The sequence below is a fragment of the Narcine bancroftii genome, chromosome 3, assembly GCF_036971445.1.
Source record: "Narcine bancroftii isolate sNarBan1 chromosome 3, sNarBan1.hap1, whole genome shotgun sequence".
Lineage (NCBI taxonomy): Eukaryota > Metazoa > Chordata > Chondrichthyes > Torpediniformes > Narcinidae > Narcine > Narcine bancroftii.
This window is the reverse complement of record NC_091471.1, coordinates 61,880,001-61,902,958: the sequence shown is the minus strand read 5'-3', so window position 1 is coordinate 61,902,958 and position 22,958 is coordinate 61,880,001. Positions and strand designations below refer to the sequence as shown.

The window sequence follows — 22,958 nt, the reverse complement described above, 5'->3', positions numbered from 1 at the left end:
ACCTCACTCCCTTTTCTTCTAATTGCTCCCAGATACATATTCTTATCCCTATATTTCCATTGATTTAGATATATCTAATGATATATTATCATTGCTCATAATCACTCATTGTTGCTTTTTTTTAACTACTACTTTGTTTCTTTAAAAGCTATGTATGAGGCCATTAAGTTTGGCTTTATAGTGCAGTTATTCATGTAATATTGATTAGCTTGTCAATCATTTACTTTTTACAGATATTCGGTGATTAAACTGAATATAGAACACTTTAACACAGTGCAGGCCCTTCACCACTTGATGTTGTGCCAACCCATATATTCCTTAAAAAGAAGTGCTAAACCCTCCCTACCCTGTGTAATCCTTATATGTGCCTGTATAGGAGTCTCTTAAATGCCCCTAACAATGTATTCTCGACACCCACAACTCTGCATTTTAAAAAAACAACTTACCCCAGATGCCTCCCTTAAACTTTCGTCCCTTCAGTTCGTAAACGTCCTCTGGTGTTTGCTATTTCTGCCCTAGGAAATAGGCTCTGGTTGTCCACCCTATCTACACCTCTCATAATCTTGTAAACCTCCATTAAGTCACCTCTCATTCTTCTGTGCTCCAAAAAAAAGAGTCTGCTAACCTTGGGAGATAAGACTTATTTTTCAATCCAGGTCACATCCTGGTAAATCTCCTCTGCACCCTCTCCATAGCTTTCACATCCTTCCTGTAATGAGGTGACCAGAACTGAACACAAGGTATATGATGTTTTCTGCAGTTTATTACTAGATGATTTTTATGTATGGAATATATTTTTGGTAAATTAAACACAGTTATCTTTATAACAGAAATGAATGTTTGAGCAGTAATTAGAAACCCATGTTGGATTAACAACTAAATTTATAAAGTAAATTTAGATCTGAAAGTTCAGTTACTGAAGTAATATCTAAATATGATAATCTTAAATTGCAAATCCAATTGGATTCCTGAGTGTGTTGGTATCAGCAAAAGCTCCATTGCACTAAATAAAACATGTCTGCAATTTTAAGAATTAAAAAATGGTCCTTTGCATGGGTACTTTCTTAATTACATCTCAACTAAAATCAAACAAATGTAATTTAATGCATTTGCAAGTCTAAATTATAGCTGACTAAGCATTCAAGATTTTTCTTTCCCCTTTGTCATCTAGAATTCTGACACTTTGCTCTCCGGCTTTATATGGTGAATCAACGATAATCAATTTGTTGAACAGCTGCACATTACTGAAGCCTTAGGATCACCCAATGAGAACCGTATGCCTCATACCCACAGTCGTCAGCTGCAGCACCGGGCAGGTCGAGGAGAAAATTCAAGAATTGATACAATGTACCAAGTCGTGCCTGGAAGTCTGCCTGCAGCTCGGGAAAAACAATCCAAAGAAGTCAAACCATTAATCTGCTCTGTTTTGCTGGGTGTTTTGCTGATAATTGCAGCTGTAGTTGCCTGGTGTTATTATACCACATCACTGAAAAAACTAAATTCTTTTAAAATAGGAGGGTTGGAGCTCTATAACAATGGATTTAACATCAAGAAGTCTGGCAGTTTGGTTTTATTCGAAATGGGCTTCAAATCTGCCCCTATTGACCTTGAGTCATGTTTTCAAGATGAGACTGGAGTTAGGCTAAATTGCACCCACTCTAATAAAGAAGAAGTGAATTTCTTTATTGAAACCTTCAAGCCCAAAGAGACCATAACTTGCTACAACATTAAATGGAGTACAATGGTACTGGATTCTGCTATTGAGCACTGCATGTATTGGGAAGGTGGACATTGGTATGGGGGAGCTGAGACGAGTTCACAGCACTGGCCGATTAAACTCTCAGATGCAGTAGATCCAAAGCCATATGTTACAGGTGATGTACATTCATTACGTGAAGGCTTCGGTGGAATTGTAGAAAGATACTGGGTATCAAACAAATCCATAGCCATTCGAGTTAACGATTCAGTCCCTCTGCATATTGGATGGAACAGCTCAAATAGAGAAGCATTTTGTTTGCACGCTAGGTATAAAAATTCTCCATTTAAACCAACATCAGGACAACAACCCTTTGTGGATCTAAGTTATCAAGTCTGTGGTGGTTCTGATTTGAAAATTGTCCATCGATACATGGCCAAAACACATTTCAAAATGCCGAAGATGACACCTTCAAATCGTACGTTCTTGTACCCGATCTGGTCTACCTGGGCTTTGTACAAAACTGAAGTGAACCAAGATAAAGTGTTGCATTATGCAGAAAAAATTAAGAAATACCATTTCAATTGCAGTCATATTGAAATAGATGATCAATATTCTACGAGTTATGGCGAATTTGACTTTGATCCAGTAAAGTTTCCAAATGCTTCAGAAATACTGCACAAGCTTCAGGGAGATGGATTCCAGGTGACCTTATGGGTCCATCCCTTTGTTAACTACAACTCAGCAAGTTTTGTCAAGGGAATAGAAAGTTCATATTTTGTGATGGATCCCAGTGGGAGATTTCCTGGTCTTGTGGAATGGTGGAATGGGATTGCAGCTGTCTTGGACTTCACCAATCCAGAGACCAAAGATTGGTTTCAGAAAAAATTGGAGCACTTGAGATCAAAGTATAGGATTATGTCTTTTAAATTTGATGCAGGAGAGACCAGTTACCTTCCTGTGGAGTTTAGCACTCAGAAGTCTTTGTCTGATCCCAGCATATATAGTAAACTGTATGCAGAATTTGCAGCATCATACTGCAAACTTGGGGAAGTGAGGATAGGATATAGGACCCAGATGCTACCTTGTTTTGTTCGTATGGTTGACCGTGACTCTGTTTGGGGTTATGAGCTTGGTTTAAAGTCTCTGATTCCTACTGCCCTCACCATGAGCATCTTGGGTTATCCTTTCATATTGCCTGATATGATTGGAGGAAATTTTTATCCAAATAAAACTGATGGGTCTGATGAAATTCCAGACCGAGAACTTTATATACGCTGGCTTGAACTTTCAGCTTTTCTTCCGGCCATGCAATTTTCCATCCCTCCTTGGCAATATGACGGGGAAGTTTTGAAGATCGCATCTAAATTTACCCAGCTCCGAGAAAGAATAGTTGGGCCTCTTCTATTCCGACTAGCAGTGGAAGCCACTAAAACGGGTAATCCAATCATCAGGCCCCTTTGGTGGATAGCTCCTGATAACAAAATGGCACACAAGATAGACACACAATTTCTGATAGGAGATGATCTTATGGTAGCCCCCATTCTAGAAAAAGGTAAACAAGCAAGAGATATCTATCTTCCAGATGGTAAATGGCAGAGTTTCAATGGAAATATTTTTGATAACACACCAATTCTTTTAGCAGACTATGCGGTTAGCCTTGATGAAGTGGCCTATTTTACTAGAATGATTTAATTTAATTTTTTTAAAATTTGGACTAATTTTGTTAGTCAGTTGTAGTTTTGTTTTCGAGCAAATGCATTTTAGATCCACCTACTTCCATCTGTGTTCAGATGTTTGTAATTTCAGGAATTTACACAAGTAACATTAATATTTTGCTTGGTCTATCTTCCCAGTGAAGTTATACAAAATAACCCAGTATTTGTGTTTTTAATGTTTTTCCCTCATCATCCATTCAGGTGCCTTGCCATTCTGCATAGGTGATCATGCCTCTCCATCCATCATGATCTCTGAGCCTCCCAAATTATAGTTGTTGCCTCTTTTCCTTAAGTGAAGGCTCCATCTTTGAACTAACACCATAGTCACTGTTGAGTTCATGATTATATAAGGCACACATGTCAAACTCTGGCATGCGGGCCAAATTTGGCCCGCAAGATCATATCAAGAATGTATTAAAGGTGGCCCGCTGGCCGCTGCGCCAGTATAGCGCATGCACAGTAACCGCTGTGTCCCAGGGTGAGAGAGAGAGAGAAAAATCCTGGTCCTTGAAAAGTAGTGGTGGGTGGTTTTATAAACACGCTGTCGTGTCCCCCCGCCCACCCCACCACCGCAGCGCGGCCTGGCTGGTGTCAGGGGAAGCCAAGGCCGCTTCCCAGCGCCCGGAACCCCAGTGGCACAACGTTTCTTGGAGCTGCAAATGGAGTCGGGATGCCGGAGGGAAGATTGGGGCTCCCCGCCGGACGATGGGGGCGCCGGCCGCCCTGCGCCTTTCCACCGGACAGGCGGCGGGTGCCCGGAGTACACGTGGAGAACGAGGCTGGTCGGGCAGGTAGGGTGTGGCGTGGGCTGGATCGGGATTAGCTGCGCTCACCTGCTCCTCCACCGCTGACCGGGATCCCAGCGCGGTCCTGAGCGCGGAGACTGCCCTGGAAAGGTCCTGGGACACCGGCATGGAAAGAAAAGGGGGTCCGGGAGAAACTCAGCAGGTCAAGGGGGGTCCGGGAGAAACTCAGCAGGTCAAGGGGGGTCCGGCAGAAACTCAGGGGGGGCCTGACCTCGCCAGGACCGTTGCCCACTCCCCCTCCCTGCCGCATGCCGACCCGCGACTCACGGTGACGGGGCCGCTGATCCGCCGAGATGCCGCCCTGCAGCGAGAGCCGATGCCCCCGCACTGTCGTTGTCCAACCCGATCGCCCGCAAACCCCGCCCTCCCGCACACAGGCCTGAGTAAGTATTATGAACTTTAATCTCAGGATAAAACGATCTTCCAATAGTTTCATGTCACAGTGATAAATGTTAAAAATGGTCCTGCACCTGGATACAAGCTCATTAGGCATAAAACTTGAAAACTGTGTAAATCAAAGGATATCTGTACCAATGGAAAAAGGGCATGGCAAATAACCCTGCTAGAGTTCATGCCCACAATCAGTCACCCATTTGATTGTTTCAGGAATCATGTTATTCTCCCACATTCTCAATAGCCCTCAGATTTTACTATTCGACAGCACACTAGCAACGTTTGACAAATCCTCTATAGAGAAATATTATTTATTGAATATTTTATTTCTCATTTGTTAATGCTTCTGGAAAGAGTTTATCCAAAACTATTATTAAACATTTATTTTAATAAGAAAAAGTTTAACATTACATATGTTGAAAGAAGAGAAAACATGCAGATGTTGTTGAAAATTTTCAATAAATATTTAGTTTGGCCCTCGACTTAGTCCAAGTTTTTAATTTTGGCCCTCCGTGAATTTGAGTTTGACACCCCTGATATAAGGGAAAAATACTGAAGTGGTTTCTTGTTGCCTTCTTCAGTTGCAGTGTCCTTACTGGACCTGGCCATTGATCAATAGGTTCACCTGCCCAGCTTTTTTAGTTTTACAAACATAAATTCCAATTTGTAGAATCTGTTTGTCAAAACCATCCATTATCAGCAATCCCGTGGCTTCACGTGACTCTGATTCTACATCTTGCCCAAGGGTGACCTGTAGGCTGTCGGATGGAGTTGTGCAGCACCGACATCAACATTTTTCCCTAAATGAACCAATTATTTATTTTCAAAAATTCAAAGAAAATAGCTCAAATAGTTCATTTTAAAGATAAAAAATATTTATATCCTGTTAAGAATCATATCACAGCTGGTGTAATGGGATTATGAACAAACTCTGGTTCAAAAGAAACATGAAGCAAAGATCAAATAAGATATTCAATATATTTAAATAATGTAGGCAAACCGAAAGGCCATTAAAACAAAATTTGATATAGATTAGAATCATAGCAAACTGTGAAAGAGCATTCAGGTGTTACAGGAATATAGGTATTTGGGGAAAAGAGTAAATGTGTAGAAAATCTAGTTCAGCATATTTCAGTGCTTTTATATATAAATACTTTTGAGGAAAGATTGGTAAAACTTTCTAGGTTGTAAGATGTGTAAATTCACTTTTGAAAGATCTGATACAAGTGAGGAAGATTGAGCATCAAAAACAACTTTGTGCACATTATTCAGATGTACATTGTGGGGGTTTTTTTTAGGAAGAGAAAATTGACAAATTCTGGGTGGTAAATTTGGAAATTGAATACCGAGACTAGTAAATCTAAATAAAACTTTGGTTGTCTTAAATATGAAGTTATTTTGAAATTCTTGATTTTTAAACTTAATTCGGATGATGTCAAAGGTATAAAAGAGTGGAAGAAAGAAACGAAATATTTATTCACTGAAGAAGAATCCATTCCATGTGTTTAAATCCTAGAAAGGTTGAAAAGAAATGATTTAAAAAAAATTATGCTGTTAAATCAGTAACATGGTCTTTTTGGTGTCGGAATTAGTAAGAAGAGTCCTTTCTTCAGGATTAGAAAATATTTGCAGCGAGTTAAATGGTCTCACTGGATTTTTAATAAGAACTCAAGAAATAGGTAATTCAGCTGCTTAAGCCTAAGTAAGATTGCAGCTGATCTTTCACCTCGGCAACACTTGCCTGCATTATTTACTCTATATTGCTTATTTCCCTAATCTCTGTCTTGAAGTTACTCGCTAATAGTCTCCATAGCCTTCTTGGTTAGAGAACAATAATTCTTCACTATCCTCTTTATGAAGAAACTCCTCATCTTCATCTCTGTCTTGAATTTCTGATTCCTGCTTTTGAGACTGTGATCCTTAGTCCTAGTAGTGGGCTGGTAAATGTTCTGTATTTTTCAGCATGGTTGTGAAGTTAGAACATTGTTGTCAATCTCTTCCTGGTAGCCCTCAAGCATAGGTAAAGGTAAAAGTTCCAATATTGTCACGTAATATTACATTTAGAATGTAACATACATGAAATTCTTTCACTTTTGCCTACCATAAAACAGAGTCGCCATATGCGAATAGTTTAGGAACATAGGAAGTAGGAACAGGAGTAGGCCAAAAATGGCCCATCGAGCCTGCTCCGCCATTCAATACGATCATGGCTGATCTAATTTATGACCTAACTCCACCTACCTGCCTTCTCCCCATATCCCCTAATTCCTCTATCATGTAAAAATTTATCTAACCGAATTTTAAATATCTTTAATGAGGCAGCCTCAACCACCTTCCTGGTTAGAGAATTCCAAACATTCACTGCTCTCTGGGAAAAACTATTTTTCCTCATCTCTGTCCTAAATCTACTCCCCCGAATCTTGAGACTGTGTCCTCTCGTTTTAGTTTCCCCGGCCAGCTCAAAAAACCTTCCTGCATCTATCCTATCCATACCCTTCATAATCCTATATGTTTCTATAAGATCTCCTATCGTTCTTCTGAACTCGAGCGAATACAATCCTAGACGATTTAATCTTTCATCATAAGTCAATCCCTTCATCCCAGGGATCAACCTAGTAAACCTCCTCTGGACCGTCTCCAAAGCCAGTATATCCTTCCTCAAATATGGAGACTAGAACTGGACACAGTAGTCCAGGTGCGGTCTCACCAGTACCTTATACAGTTGCAACATTACCTCCCTACTCCTGAATTCAATTCCTCTAGCAATGAAGGCCAACATTCCATTTGCCTTCTTAATAACTTGCTGCACCTGCAACCTAACTTTTTACGATTCATGCACAAGCACTCCCAAGTCCCTCTGCACAACAGCATGCTGTAGTTTTTCACCCTTTAAATAATATTCAGCTCTTTTATTTTTCTTGCCAAAGTGGATAACCTCACACTTACTAACATTGTACTCCATCTGCTGGACCTTTGCCCACTCATCCAGCTTAACTATATCCCTCTGCAGACTCTCCACATACTCATTACAATTTGTTCTTCCACTCAATTTGGTGTCATCTGCAAACTTGGCTACACCACATTTTGTCCCCTCCTCCATCAATGTAAATGATGAACAGTTGTGGGCCTAAGACCGACCCCTGCGGCACCCCACTTACCACTCTCTGCCAACCTGAAAAACTCCCATTTATCCCGACTCTCTGCCTCCTGTCAGACAACCAATTTTAAATCCAGACCAATATACTTCCCCGGACTCCACTTTCCTGTAACTTACTGTTTCATCAAAATAGATCAGGTGGAACTTGCATTCATATAGTGCCTTTAATTAAAAAATCCTAGGATATTTCTGTAAAGCACACCCAAAATAATTTGACTCAAACCATGAAAGATGAGGATTGAAGACCAAAAAGACATTGAATATAAAAAAAGTATTTAAAGGGATTGTGATTGAGCAGTTTAAGGAAATAACCACCCAAAATTGATCATGATATTTAGTTTGAATGAACTAGTTTTGAATTGATTGTTTAAAAATTTCGTCTCAGGAGTTGAACTAACTAAATAATGGTAATTGAATGTAATCAACATTTTGTTGTTTTGATTTGAACTAAGCAATAATCTTTTAATACATTAATTCAAATTGAACAATTTTGAAAAGAACTGCATAGATAAAAGTATTTGGAATAAGATTTGGTGACTAGCCTTTGTCGACTGTAGAATAAACCTGTCATACCACTTAATATTTAAATTTTGAGCAGTTAACCCTTGTAATAATCTGTTATCTGTGATAAACTGTCATGAAAGTACAGGCAGTCCTCGGGATATGAACATCTGACTTATGGGCAACTCGCACTTACAAACGGAATATGCTTAGCTTCAGCGGTTCGTTAACTCGAGGAAGGAGAACGCCATCTGCCATTTTAAGTCGGATCATGTTGCCGCCCTTGATACCTGCTTCAAGAAATTGACTCCAGGAGTTTTATATGCATAGAAAGGTAAAATATATACTACAGTACAATCTGATTATCCAAAATGGTCAGGACCGGGCCTATGTTGGATAAATATTTTTTTTTCGGATAACTGGTCATTTTTTAAAAACAGCCCAGTAACAACAGTATCTTTTTCTTTTTCAATCTTTTTATTATTATTATAATTTATAAACACATACAGTTCAAAGAGATATAAAAAATACATAGTAAGTAATGAATTAATACAGAGATATTAAACAATAATATTACAGAATAAAAATATATCATAAAAAAAAAATTTAGATCAGTTTAGGGTGTGAACTATCTCTAAAAAAAGATATAATTAATAACAATATATGAAAAAAGAGAAAAAAGAAACCCCAAAAAAGAAGAAAAAACAAATCTGAATTTAAAAAACTTAAAAAAAAACCTACAGATATAGCTAAACCACGCCGATCACTCCAATCTCATCTTACAGCCCAATTATCATACATAATCATAGAAAGAAAACAGAGCCAGATCAACTCACCACAAATGAAAATATTGAATAAATGGTCGCCAGGTTAACTCAAACTTAGAAGGGGATTCATAGACAGAGTTTCTAATTTTCTCTAAATTTAAACATAGTATAGTTTGGGTAAACCATTGGAAAACAGTGGGAGGATTAACCTCTTTCCAATTCAATAGTATAGATCTTCTAGCCATTACTGTAAGAAAAGCAATCATACGATCCACAGGAAGAGATAAATAAGTCAAATCTATCATAGGTAATCCAAAAATTGCAGTAATGGGATGTGGTTGTAAATCAATATTCAAAACAGTAGATATAATGGAAAAAATTTCCTTCCAATAATTCTGTAAAGAGGGACAGGACCAAAACATATGTGTAAGGGAAGCTATTTCCAATTGACATTTATCACATATAGGATCGATATGAGAATAAAAGCGATGGAGTTTATCTTTAGACATATGAGCTCTATGAACAACTTTAAACTGTATTAGTGAATGTTTTGCACATAGAGAAGAAGAGTTTACCAGTCGCAGAATTTTATTCCAATTTTCATTGGAAATATGAAGGTTGAGTTCTCTTTCCCAATCATTTTTAAACTTTTCAAAAGTCCCAGAATTTATTTTTGTAATTATATTATATAATTTAGATATCACACCTTTTGGAGGGAATTTTGAATATAGTATATCCTCTAAAACAGTCGTAGTCTCCCGATTGGGAAAACAGTATCAACAAGGGAAGGCTTTTAAGCATTAGAATAATTTTTAATTCTCACCAAAATAATGCTGGCTGCAATGCCACCGCTGATTACCGAGGCTTTCCAACTGCTGCTGCCAATCCCTGACACATCACCACCACTGCCATTGAACCCCAGGGAGACTTCCCAGGCCGGTGGAACACTCTGGTGAGCTGGTGGGCTTCTGTCTCCCCGGTCACCGGAGCTCCGGAAGCCTGAGTCCAGACATCAAATCCTTCCCGAGGCCTACCACATATGCACACCAGTGCGTCTGGTGGTTGTGTCTGCATTAGTTGGCCGAGGGGAAGGGTCGGTGTTGGGAACTCGTGTGCGGAGGAGGGAGGGAAGGGGATAGGAGGCTCCCTTGATGCTGGGACAAGATATTATTCCAACTGCTTGCAGCTGGGTGACAGTGGCAGGTGGTTTGAGAAGGAGAATTGGAGAGAAAAGTCAATAGAGGAAGGTAAAGAAGAAATGAAAAGAGAGAGGGGAGGGAGTTACTTGAAACAAGGACAATCATTGTTCTAATTTCATGTCAAGTTAATTTTTTTTCAACCTGAGGTCAGTTCAGCTGTGAAAAAAATTTGGATAAATGAGGATTTCTGATTTGTTTTCGATATCCTCATTTATCTGAAATTTTAAACAATTTTGCATAAATGAGAATTTTGGAAAATCGGAGTTGTACTGTATATACTAAGACAAACATTTGACTAACTGATGCTCAATAACTGACTGACTGACTTACCTACAAATTCGACATAAAGACAAACTTAGGAACAGATCTTTCATAACTTGTGGACTGTCTATGATTACAGGATTGTTCTAGTATTTTCCTATTCTCAACATTGCATTGTTGTGAAAATTAATAATAGTTCCTCGATAAGGCAGTGGGAGTTCCAATTATTTTGCATTTTTGATGAAATTCTGCATTTAATTTCAGAACCTTGATATTTGAGATTTGTGAATTTTTCAACTCCCATTATCTCCAGTCTCTGTACATGTTTACCATACTGGATTTGTGATGGGTAGCCAACTTCTGCTATTTCAATCATGCTTAGATACTTGTCACTTGCCAACATATTAGTCACTTTTGGTATCTTGGAACTCTTCATTTTCTCTAAGTTCCTTAGCATTGAAGTACTGTCTTCTACTTCTATCAAGTTGGCAGAACACTTGGATGATTGCATCACCCGAATGTTCAAAGGATTAGTTTCTGAATTTTTTTTTTAAATTTTTTTTTTTTAAATTTTTTATTTTTCACACCATAAATCACAATAGCCATGATATACACTTTTTCTTTTCCACACATTTACAGTGACTTTTTCTCCCCCCCCCTCCCTCCTCCCAAGCCACCCCCCACCCCCCCCCTCTCATCCATTTTAGGTATACAATCTAGGTTGCATTAATTCAGTCAGACAATGTTGTCGTTTCTGAATTATTATTGATGGGATTTGGACCGCCACCTTTTTTAGCTCAAATCTTCTGTCTCTATTTTGGATGAAAAATAAATTATCAGTTATACCTTGTGGAGATTAAGAATTTCCTTCAGTGTTCTTTTCTAAGTTATCCAATTCAACCTGATTGCTTTGTTACAGTCCTGTTAGAATCATGTGGAAGCATATCCAAGTATAGAATGGGTTCTCAACAGTTTTTTTTCTCTATAGGTTTCAGATTGGTTGCTTTATTAATTAATCCACTTATTAATCTTTCCAATTGTACACAGTAATTATGGCCCCAGGTTTGCAAGATTCCAGATGTATTTCCAGATCCCCTGGGAAATGTGATTAATAAGACTTTGGTTCATTTGCCCTTTAGTGTGGTGGTTGTATCTGTCCATCTGCTCTTTGATTATGGGATCAGGTTTTATTGACATTAGCTGAAGTCCGGCAAAGACAAGGGCAGAACATTTCTTTTTCTACTTGATTTGAGGTTTCACATCTTTGCTGGTTCAAAGGGTCCATTGTAATATTTGAAGAGAGTTGGGAAGAGTCTTTCTTGATCTTTCTTGAACACCTTGGGTAGAATCATCTTGATTTTATTACCTTCAATCACAATTGTTGCAATTGTATAAATATCCTCAATGAAGCTGAGCCTCTATCAGATTATTGTGAGGTTTATGACCACCTGAACTAAGTGCATTGGCCACATCCACAAGGCCCCCCCCCCCCCCCCCACTTCACTATCTTATATCTTGGATTGGTTGCAATGAGGGATTGAGTTTATTGTTTCACAGTCTTTACCATGAAATTGGTAACTGGCTATAGCAGTGTGCACCCAGTGGGAATTGCTCTACACTTTTCAATGTCCTACAAAGGTTTCTCATCCTCAGACTACAAGAGTTCTCATTTCACTTTCGGGATAGTCATGTGATCCATTGGGTGAAGAATCTCAAGAACAGAGTCTCAACATACTTAAACAGCTTCAAGTCATTGTATTATCATCTGATCCTGTACTATCTGGCTCTTATTCTTTTGAAAACCTGCTTATCCTCATCCCCACCAACAGGTTTTGTATGTTTTTTTCTTTTCCGTGTGGCCTCTGTATCCTACCACCTTGTTTGCTTTGAAAGTGGCTGATTGTTCTGTTCTCAAAGCATTTCTGTCTTTCTTCCTTGGATAAGGGACTCTTGGCTCTTCCTGAGACTGCTCATTATTTAAAATGTCAGCTTTTTCCTGTTTTTGAGAAATATATTTAATTTGTGGCTTTCTTTAGTGGTTATTATTTTTTTGCTTTCAAATTTGTTTTCAGCCTTGTAACATGAACACAAGATGGAGAGTTTACACAATCACAATTACCTGCAACAAAACATGATTTATTAACTTCCCAACCATCAAAAGCATCCAGAGTTCTCCAAGCTGACAAACTCTTTCGGTCATTTATTGATTTGTTTATTCCTGGCACTGATTGTGACTTTGTCCTAAGCAGTTTTGTGTTCTTCCGATTAAGCAAGGTCTGCAAACCAGGGCTTCCCCATCAGTTTATAGGTCCTCATTTTGCTTGATTGAACTTTATTCCAATTTGCTGGATCTTTCTTATCACTTTTGCCAGAATTTTGATTATCTGCTCTCTTCAGAAGGACCTCTTTGATTTTCCCACATTAGTTGTGTGACAGATAGAACCCTAGGTTGACAACAGGCTAATGCAATGGTGGCACACAGGAGATGGCCGATGCTGGAATCCAAAGTGAACCAGTTTCCACTGGGGGAAGCCAGTGTGCTTTTCTGCAACATTTAACCAGTCTCAATAAAGGGTTTCGGCTCAAAGTTGACCATTCTTATTTTCCCACTGATGATTGCTTGAAATGCTGACTTTGTCCAGCAGATTGTGTTAGGCTAAAAAATGAGATAGGATCACATTTAATTCTTTCCTTACAGGTGTATCACCGATGTCCTGTCCAATATTTGGTGGGAACTCGCTTTATTCACATTCATGCTGTGTTTCCTTCATTGTAACAAGTGTCCACACTTCAATGTAATTCATTGACTAAAAGGTAGTTTAGGACATCATGAAAAGGAGGGCAGCAGACAAGTGTTCTGAAGATTGATAGTGACTGTGGAACTGTCAGCCAGTAAATTTCAGTTCAAGGAGAGGTAGCAAGATAAAATATGACATTTATAGTTAAGGGCAATACATATCAAGATAATATCTAGGAGAAACAAATTCTTGAATTGTTACTGGAGTTTGACAAAGGCACTACAAATGACATGCTGTTTTTTTTTCCAGTTTGTGATATCTTTCTTTGATATATTAGTTTATTGTAGCTTCATTCATGCAGAACAAGCATGATTGATCAATACATGATGAGTTAATGTAGCAGGGCATAAAAGTTTATAAGGAGAAGGCCGGGCATTGGGACAGAGAGGGAAAATGGATCAACTCATGATTGAATTGTGCTCCTATCTCTTGTGGTCTTGTCTCATGTGCTTTCAAATAATTTAGTAAATGTGGAACTTATGGTTATGTTGATTTTAAATGTGTTTGATTTGGATTAAGCTACTCATTTTCCCTGTTTGATGAAGACTTGGGGGTCATAGATTGTTTTAACTGTTCTGGTTCTTTTACTTGTAACAATTGTATGTATATGATGTCTTATTAGGATGTGAGTAGTTAAGTGCCTCCCAATTTTGCCTGATTTTGAAATCTGCATTGTGTTTGAATATTTTGTCCCACTGATATTGAAAGATGGCAACGAAAGTGTACTGTTTCCATTGTCATTCTCTTGTGCTAAAGATTATTTCACTGCAATGACCAATTTATCTTTAGTTTTCTTGTTGGAAATTTGACTGAAATTATAATACATGTTGAAGACTAGCACTTCAATGCCTTAAGGTTATGGATAATTTAATTTGATATGTAATACAAAGCATGATTCTGAATATAGTGTGTGTGTAATAGTTGCAGAAAAAATAAGATTTTTCTGTAATAGGAAACCTCAATGTATTTGTTACCATGCTTTGTGATGGTAATCCAGGAAACAACAAAATAGAAATTGTGTCTAGTATCCATTTGATCAGAATTATCATTCAATATCTAACCCAAAAATTGGGTCAATCATCTACTCTGTTAGCCATTACAAATGTAAATGATTTTGATTTGCTGGACTCTTTTTTGATGGCCAGAGTGGATTGTCAAGTACACATTGGACGATTACCTCATTATACACACTTGTTTAGAATTGGTAGCACCGGTGGTAGAAAAATTGTCAGCAACGATCATCATTTGTATAGATCTGAAAGAAGCTTCTGGAATTTACAGTATGAAGTTAAATGCCAAATTCCATTAGTTTCCATCTGTTCTATCCTGTTTCTCCAGACTATGGTGTTGAAGTCTTTGCAGATGCAATCCATGAACCTCAGTTAATGTAAGCAGTACAATAACTATAAAAAGCAGCAGAAATGTTGATTCCATGTCATTCACCAAGGTTTAAGTTTTAATGGTGTTTAAATTATAATCAGTGCTGTGCTAACACTCTGGTCCTGGTGATTCTTTTTTTGAGCGCTCTCATTGCCTCCATTCTATATTTTTAAAACCTAAATTTATTTGGTTCTGTAATAATGGTTCAGCTTTCCTCTTAATTTCATGTGCATGAATCAAGCATTATTTTTATTAATTATAAATCTGTAGTTATTATGTTTTTATTGTTTGAACATTGAGAAGCTGGCTCCTCAGCAGACTGGATATCACTGTTCCCGGACGCAGATTCTCCAGTCACATCAGAATTGGGAAAAACCATACCAGAGACTTTGTGAAATCTTCATGGGAGTGTTTTCTTCGAACTTGCAGATATTAACCCTTCATAAGAACAGCAACTCTGGCAATATTACAGACAGAACAAACCGGTTTTGAGCATTAGTCTCTTGTGTTTATGAAATTTTCATTGTTGTGTATAAAAGAAAATAAACTTTAGTTTCAGAGAAACTGTAGAATTTTTACATTTGTCCAGATTAATTTACATGTTCAAAAATGTTTCAATTTGCTATCGATGTAAATTATAAAACAATAAATATGGGGTACTCAGTTCACACCTCCTATCATGGGGAACACACGAAGCAAAAAATTGCATTTCCAAAGAAAAAAAAGGATTTGAAATCAGATTTTTATTGAAAATATTTATGGTCTGAGACGAGTGCTGTACTCTATAGATTGACAATCTTCAATTCATTGGAAATGTGGCCATGTTTTAAGTTGTTGAAACATAATCATTGTCATTTTAATCATCTTATGGAGGCATGGGATTATTATTAATAACATTTTACTATTTTGGAATTGTTAAAGCTGTGAAAGCTTCCATAATCTTAGTGCTTGACTCGTATAATACAATAGATAAATAGCTCTCAGCCAAATCCAGGGAGCAGGACAAAGTGTTTCTTGATGTTCACATTTTGTCAGATATCAATAAAATCTCCCATCTACTTCTCCATGTGGATGCTATCTACTGCTCAATTGAAATTTATTTGCTTTTTATAGGCTAAGGAAAAAAAATGAACCCACTGGACTACACTACAATCAGCTGTGCCATTTTATGCTGCCAAGATGTAAAATTATTCCTCATATAATGTTACTGTATCCATGGATATGAGAGGTTTCTGAAAATATTGAGAATTTGCTTGGTTACTCCAAAGGGAATGACAAGTCAAATCATAGTGAAAGATCTGTATCCAATTTACTTCATGCATAGTGTTGAGTATGTTGGTATACAATAACTCACATGTTCAATCGTAGGAAGGTTTAAAGGGCATGCTTTATTAGACTCTTAACTATGTGCAGCACAGCCATGGAGGGCCTTTGACATGTACTAAAACGTCACGTAATGATGTCGCGCACATATATCTTTTGCATACATTACACTCCTCCCTCCTAAGCTTACTTGTCCTATGACAGAAATATCTAGCTTCCCTCAATAATGTTTCTTACCTTGCCCTTTTATAGGAAACTAGATTAACTATCCATCTACTTGTGTTACACATTTCCCATTTACATTTTTTAAAAAACTCAGAACATTATATTGCAAGAGTAACTTAACTACATTTACAATCTTCAGCCATTTATTACATCTCTGCAATAAGCCTTGCTGGTTTTCTCTTTATCCTACCAGAACATCTCAATAGCTGGGTGGCCTGGGCACAGACTCCTGAATTTTTGTCAAGTCTCTCAGGTTCTGGCATCTCAGATTTTGCAATCTATTCTCTAACTGCTGTGATGGTGGCAATTGTACCTCATCTCAAAGTTCAGAAGATAGCTCTCCTGCTTCTTGATTATCTTGCCACAGTGTTCATTTAGCAGTAGATGGCTCTATGCGGTCTTGTTCCTTGGTGATCTATTCATCGCATGTAGAAGACAAGTTGAAATTGTCCTTATCTAGTCAATGTGGCTTTTCCACACACAGCCATTATCCATGTTGACAATATGACTTGGGTGCCATGTGCTCAGTGATTGTACCCCTATGCCAGGTACCTTCCACCTTGAAGTCTTTCACCAGTACTTGATCACCTGGGTAGAATTCTCACAAATTCTGCCTCTTGTTGCGGTGTCTCTAATGATCATTCTGCTTGACTTCTATTGTCGTTTCCACACTGGGTTTTAATCAGGAGCAATCTCATGCGAAGTTTGCATCACAGGAACAAACTGGATGGTGTTTGTCCTGTGGTTGGGTGCTTCGTTGATTGATAGGACTGCAGAAAGCTGTCCATACACTGCAGTGTGCTGCAACTTGTGCTTTTGCTGGCACTCAATGAATGATTGGACCATTTGCTCTGCCACCCCATTGCTTGCAGCATGATAGGATCCAACTAACACTTGCTTCACACCGTTCATTTTCAGGAAGTGTTGAAACTCTTCACTGCAAAATTATAGGCCATTGTAGCTCACTACTTGGTTGGGTATGCTGTACTTGGCAAACAAGTCCCTCGGCATTCTGATGGTGGCACTTGCTGCTGTTTGAGTTGATTTCTGGGCTCTGAATGTGCATCCACAGTGATTAGGAAGTCCTGTTTCTCCTTCTGGACAAAATCAATGTGGATACTGTCATGATAATGAATATGTAGGAGATATACCGGAAGTCACGTGGTATGAGAGAGAGATAAGAACACAAGCAGGAGAACAAAGGAAACCGGAGAATAAAAAGACACTAAGAAGTTTACCTGATAAACTTGTGTTTAATGTTTCATTAACTTCACATTTCGGGCCACAAATGTGACATTGGCGACGAGGATGAAAGAAGCTTGAAGAAAATTAAAGACTAAACAAGATTACAGAGGATTACAGACAACTTCAAGGTGATAAGAATTTTCTCTTTGTCTCAGTACTTTGGGGCTGGAATATTTCCTCATGGCTGGTGCAAACTGTGACTTTCTAACACATAGTGGAATTGCTCATTTTGACCCAACGGGTGATGCAAGCACTGTAAGTGTGAAGTGGAAGGCATGGCTGGAAGAATTTGAATCCTACGCCGACAGTCGTGGCCTATTTCTAGATACCGGTACAGTTGAACAAAAAGCGCAGAGAAGGGCGTTACTTCTTTTCACTGCAGGACCCTCAGTTCGGGAAACATTTAAGACACTTTTGAATACTGGAAGAAAGGATGAGTACCGGAAAGCGGTAGATGCATTAAATGCACACTATGTAGTGACACCGAATGCTACATTTCAACGCCATTTGTTTCGGAGAATGAGACAAGAAGATGGCCAGACAATTGCTCAGTACGTGACGAGACTACGCCAGCTAGCTGTTGGATGCAATTACATGCCAGCTGATTTGGACAACCAATTATTGGATCAAGTCGTACAGCACTGCAGATCAGATAAACTCAGAAGACGTCTACTGGAAAGAGGGAGTGAGTTGGAACTCACTGATGCTTTAACCATTGCTGCTGCATTAGAGGCTGTTGAAGGGCAATTTCATACTATGACCCTGAAAGACAACTCAAGCCAGCAAATTAAGAGGCTCTCACATCGCCATAATCAGCCAAGATGTACGTTGACACAGGACGTGGAGTGTTATAGATGTGGAATCCGAGGTCACTTTGGAAAAGACCTATATTGCCCGGCCAAAGGCAAAGTTTGCAGAAAGTGTGGAGGTAAGGACCATTTTGCAAAGAAGTGCAAAAGTCAAGTCCAATGCAGATCAGAAGAGGAAGAGTACAACTTCCAAAGGCAAAGCCTGGGGGAAAGGAAAGTATCCTGGAAAGAAAGATACCATTCGCCAGATAGACGGTGACGATGATGATACCCAGGAGGGACAGAGTTGTTACCAATTTACGTTGAATGAAGTACGTCATGAGAAAGTCCCAGTGATCATTGGTGGAGTGACAGTTCAGGTCATTGTAGACTCAGGCAGTGACAGTAATGTGATTGATCGACATTTATGGGAGAAGTTGAAAAGGAAAAAGGAAAAAGTTCCAAGAAACTGTATCCATACACAGCAACAAAGCCATTGCAGACCATTGGATGTTTTACTGCAACTGTTGAAGCTGGAGATAAGTACACCGAAGCAGAGTTTATGGTCATAGAAGAGAGGGGAGAACCATTGCTGAGTAGAAGAAGCAAGACCTGGCAATACTTCATATTGGAGCTTGTGTCAATTCAATTCAGTCATACGAGGATATGAAGCAAGAATTCCCCGCAGTCTTCCAAGGAGTAGGAAAGCTGAAAGGTCGACAACTAAAGCTAGCGGTAGATGAAACGGTCAAACCCAAGGCACAACCAATGCGCCGAACTCCGTTTGAACTTCGTGGGAAAGTCAAAGCCAAAATTAAAGAATTGATCGAACAAGACATTATAGAACCGGTGGAACATTCGACGCAATGGGTCAGCCCAGTAGTGATTGTGCCCAAACCAAAGGGTGACATAAGACTATGTGTTGACATGAGAATGGCCAATGAAGCTATAATTAGAGAACGACACCCTATACCAACGGTGGAGGTAATACTTCAAAAACTAACTACCAGTAAGATATTCTCAAAAATTGATCTGAAATGGGGCTATTATCAATTAGAGCTGGATCCAGGTTCCCGAGATGTAACAACATTTGTGACTCACTGTGGGTTGTATCGTTACAAGAGACTATCATTTGGAATTAATGCAGCTTCGGAGATCTACCAGTATGAAATCCATCGAGTGATTCAAGGCATTCCTGGAGTTGCCAACATTTCTGACGACATCATAGTCCATGCACCAATGAAGGAAGAGCATGACCAACGGTTGAGGCATGTACTATCTAAACTACAGGAAGCAGGCCTTACCGTGAATGGAAACAAGTGCCAGTTCGGTGTGTCAGAAATGGACTTCATGGGACACAGACTTACACGGGAAGGACTAAACCCTGCAGAGGCCAAGGTGAAAGCTATTGAAGAGGCACGTGCACCTCAGAACGCAACATAGGTGAGGAGTTTCCTAGGATTGGTCAATTTTTGTGCAAAGTTCATTCCTAATTTCGCTACAGTGGCAGAACCACTAAGGAAACTAACCAGGAAAGGTGTACCATTTCATTCTGGATCTGAGCAGAAGAAAGTGTTCACAGCGCTGAAGCAAAGCCTGACAGATGCAAAAACTCTTGGATATTACGATCCGGCGGCATCAACCAAAGTCATAGCGGATGCCAGCCCGGTTGGTTTAGGAGCCGTGTTGGTCCAGATGCATGATGGAGGACCAAGAATCATTGCCTATGCCAGCAGATCGTTATCAGATGTGGAGAGAAGATACTCTCAGACAGAGAAAGAAGTACTCGGACTTGTATGGGCCTGTGAGAGGTTCCATGCATATTTATACGGCATTGAATTTGAACTCATCACAGATCATAAGCCATTAGAGGTGATCTATGCACCTAGATCCAAACCATGTGCCAGAATAGAGAGATGGGTACTCAGACTACAACCCTACAAATATAAAGTAATCCACATTGGAGGGAAAGCAAACATTGCTGATTCGCTGTTCAGATTGTTGAAGGATGGTGGTCCACAATCCAAGTCAGAATTGGGAACAGAAACAGAGAGCTTTGTACGCTTCGTAGCTATTCGGGCGACACCGAAAGCTGTGACTACGAAGGAAGTCGAGAGAGAATCCGAACGTGATCCAGAACTCATGGAAGTAAGAGGATGCATACAGAGTGGACAATGGGACAAGTGTACTCACAAGGCTTACATTCCCATTAGAGATTAACTTTGTTGCATCGGACAGTGTGTATTAAGAGGTTGCAGATTGGTGACACCACAAAGATTGAGACCGAAGATCATATCCTTAGCGCATGAAGGACACCTAGGCATTGTTGGAACCAAGCAAAACCTCAGAACCAAGGTATGGTGGCCAGGTTGTAGGGTTGCATCGAGCGAAGAGGTTGAAAGGCCAATACGAGATGCTGAAACTGAGAGACCTGATGATGTTCCAGAGGCAGTTACCAGCACTCCTGATGAAGTGACTAGAGCGCCAGAAACACCCGAAGCCGTGGCGAGCAGTATTTCCGACGGTGAGAGTGAACAACCGAGAAGCAACGACAATATCGCAGGCAGGCCGAAACGAAACCGGAAAGTGCCCAAACGATACGAAGACTTTGTGCCATAGTTTTAATAAGAACTTTGGGACAGTATTTAATCTTATATCATAAAGTGCATGTATGAGTGCTGTAGGAAGTAAATTTTGTGTAGTTGAGTTATAGTATTACCATTAGTTACGATGTTTGTATGTTTCCGATAGATATTGGTAAGTGAAGGTAAAGTTTATTTTTGATTAAAGGAGGGATGTCATGATAATGAATATGTATGAGATATACCGGAAGTCACGTGGTATGAGAGAGAGATAAGAACACAAGCAGGAGAACAAAGGAAACCGGAGAATAAAAAGACACTAAGAAGTTTACCTGATAAACTTGTGTTTAATGTTTCAGTAACTTCACATTTCGGGCCACAAATGTGACAGATACGACTCCATAGACTTCTTGGGCAGACCCATGGCATCAATGGTGCAACAGTTGGAACATTGTGAGTCTATTGACTGATAACACATTGTTTCACTAGTCCCTCAATATCCCTGTCATTGTTCAGCCACCACACTTGACTCCTCACGATGTTTTTCATCCGTTCTATTCCTGGATGTGATGTGCCCTCGTGAAAAGCTATCTGACCAATCTAACTGGCTAACAAGCTAACCACGAGCGCCCTGTGACAAGCCCAAAGGATCCTAAAACCAAGCAGCAATAAAAATTCACCAAGACAAATGGTTACTTGTACAAAAGTTACTTCAATTTTCTTTAAAACACAAAAACAGGATCAAACTTTAACTTATTACTATTAGCTTAACCTAACTTAACCCCCTTCTAATTCTAAGTGCACGTGTATGTAATGTGTGTACAAATTGAGAAAAGTTATTTGATTCCCAGTCCAATGTCACTTCTCACTCCTCCAAGTTCACTGGTATCAAGCAATTCTTATGCTGTGCACAGAATTGAACATTTATGAATCTTAACCAGGCTTTGGTGCTTGAAAGGTAAATGGTGACCACTCAGGAAGGTTCTTGATGGTTTTCAGAGAGAGATTTGTTACTTGTTGGACACACACAACTGATTCCTTCTGATCAGCCACTTCAGTGTCTTGCCGAAGAAACTTGTCCCCATCAGGGTTTTCCAGATCATAAGCTCTTTCAGGTCACCACAGAGTTCCTTTTCTGTTTCCCTTATCTCAAGCAAAACATTATACAGCCAGCCATCTCCTCTTGTATGGACCACAATGGCTTTGAACAGGCTGAACTAAGCACTCACAACCGGTCTTCAAAATGGGGTTTTCAAACAAGCTTCCAAAAGCCACTGCAGAAAACCAGCAGTCCTCTCTCTGTCACACTTAGAGAAAAACCTGTTTGACTCTCTCTGCTTGCAAACCACATGTCCTTCCTAAAACAGCAAACTGCCTTCAGACAGACAGGGCCGGTGCTAGGAATTGCGGGGCCCACTTAGAAAATAGATAGTGGGGCCTCTGCAAAAGTCGCAATTGACGTTTTATATTTCGTGTAGTATGCCAGTCTTAGCTAAAAAGCATTAAATGTGTGATATACTAAATATTGAAAGATGATATGAAAGTTTTAATTTTTTAATACAAGTTAAGAAAATTACACAATAATTTCAAAGTCAATGGTTTTAGTAATGTCATTTTCTATAGATAGCATCGTCAAATTGTTTAGTCTCTCTGTTGTGAAATTGTATGTTTTAATCAGTTTTAGTTTTGAAAAAATTCTTTCGCCCGATGCGACTGTTACGGGCATTGCTAAGTAAATCCTCAAAGCAATAAAAACATTAGGAAATGCTGTGAATCGATTGTTTACTCCAGATATTCAAACAGAGCTTGAGGCTCAACGACACTAAAGGGAAGAAAAGTTTTCAGACCTTTAAGTTCTTTGGCCAACAGATAACCATCACGTCTTTAGTTGTTTCAGTAACTACCCCTCCATCAGTGCTCTGTTTTAGTATGGTGTCAGTTAAAGCTGCTTCAAGGTCTGCTGTGTGTTTCCTTATTTCCGTCTTTTGTAAGCTCTGAAAGTTATTTAAAAATCCAAATAATTTTACATGGCTTTTAAGCTGCTTAAATCTAGACTCTAAAGATTGAATATCTTTGTCTAGCACTAAGCTGAAGCACTGAACTCTGTATGCTTCTTTTG

The 22,958-nt window shown here is 39.1% G+C and overlaps 1 protein-coding gene across 2 annotated transcripts in view; it reads left to right on the top strand.

Moving 5' to 3' along the window:
- The window catches only part of myorg (myogenesis regulating glycosidase), an 83,088-nt gene that overhangs the window by 39,846 nt on the left and 20,284 nt on the right, over positions 1-22,958 (top strand). The window contains exon 2 of one of the 2 annotated variants that reach the window (XR_011353420.1): positions 1,172-8,605. Coding sequence is in view for 1 of the 2 variants with exons in the window: in XM_069924169.1 (XP_069780270.1) it covers positions 1,277-3,391 (2,115 nt within the window). In the remaining variant the exon portion in view is untranslated. Of the gene's footprint in view, positions 1-1,171; positions 15,241-22,958 lie in introns of those variants that run through there. The other variant, XM_069924169.1, reaches the window with a different exon arrangement.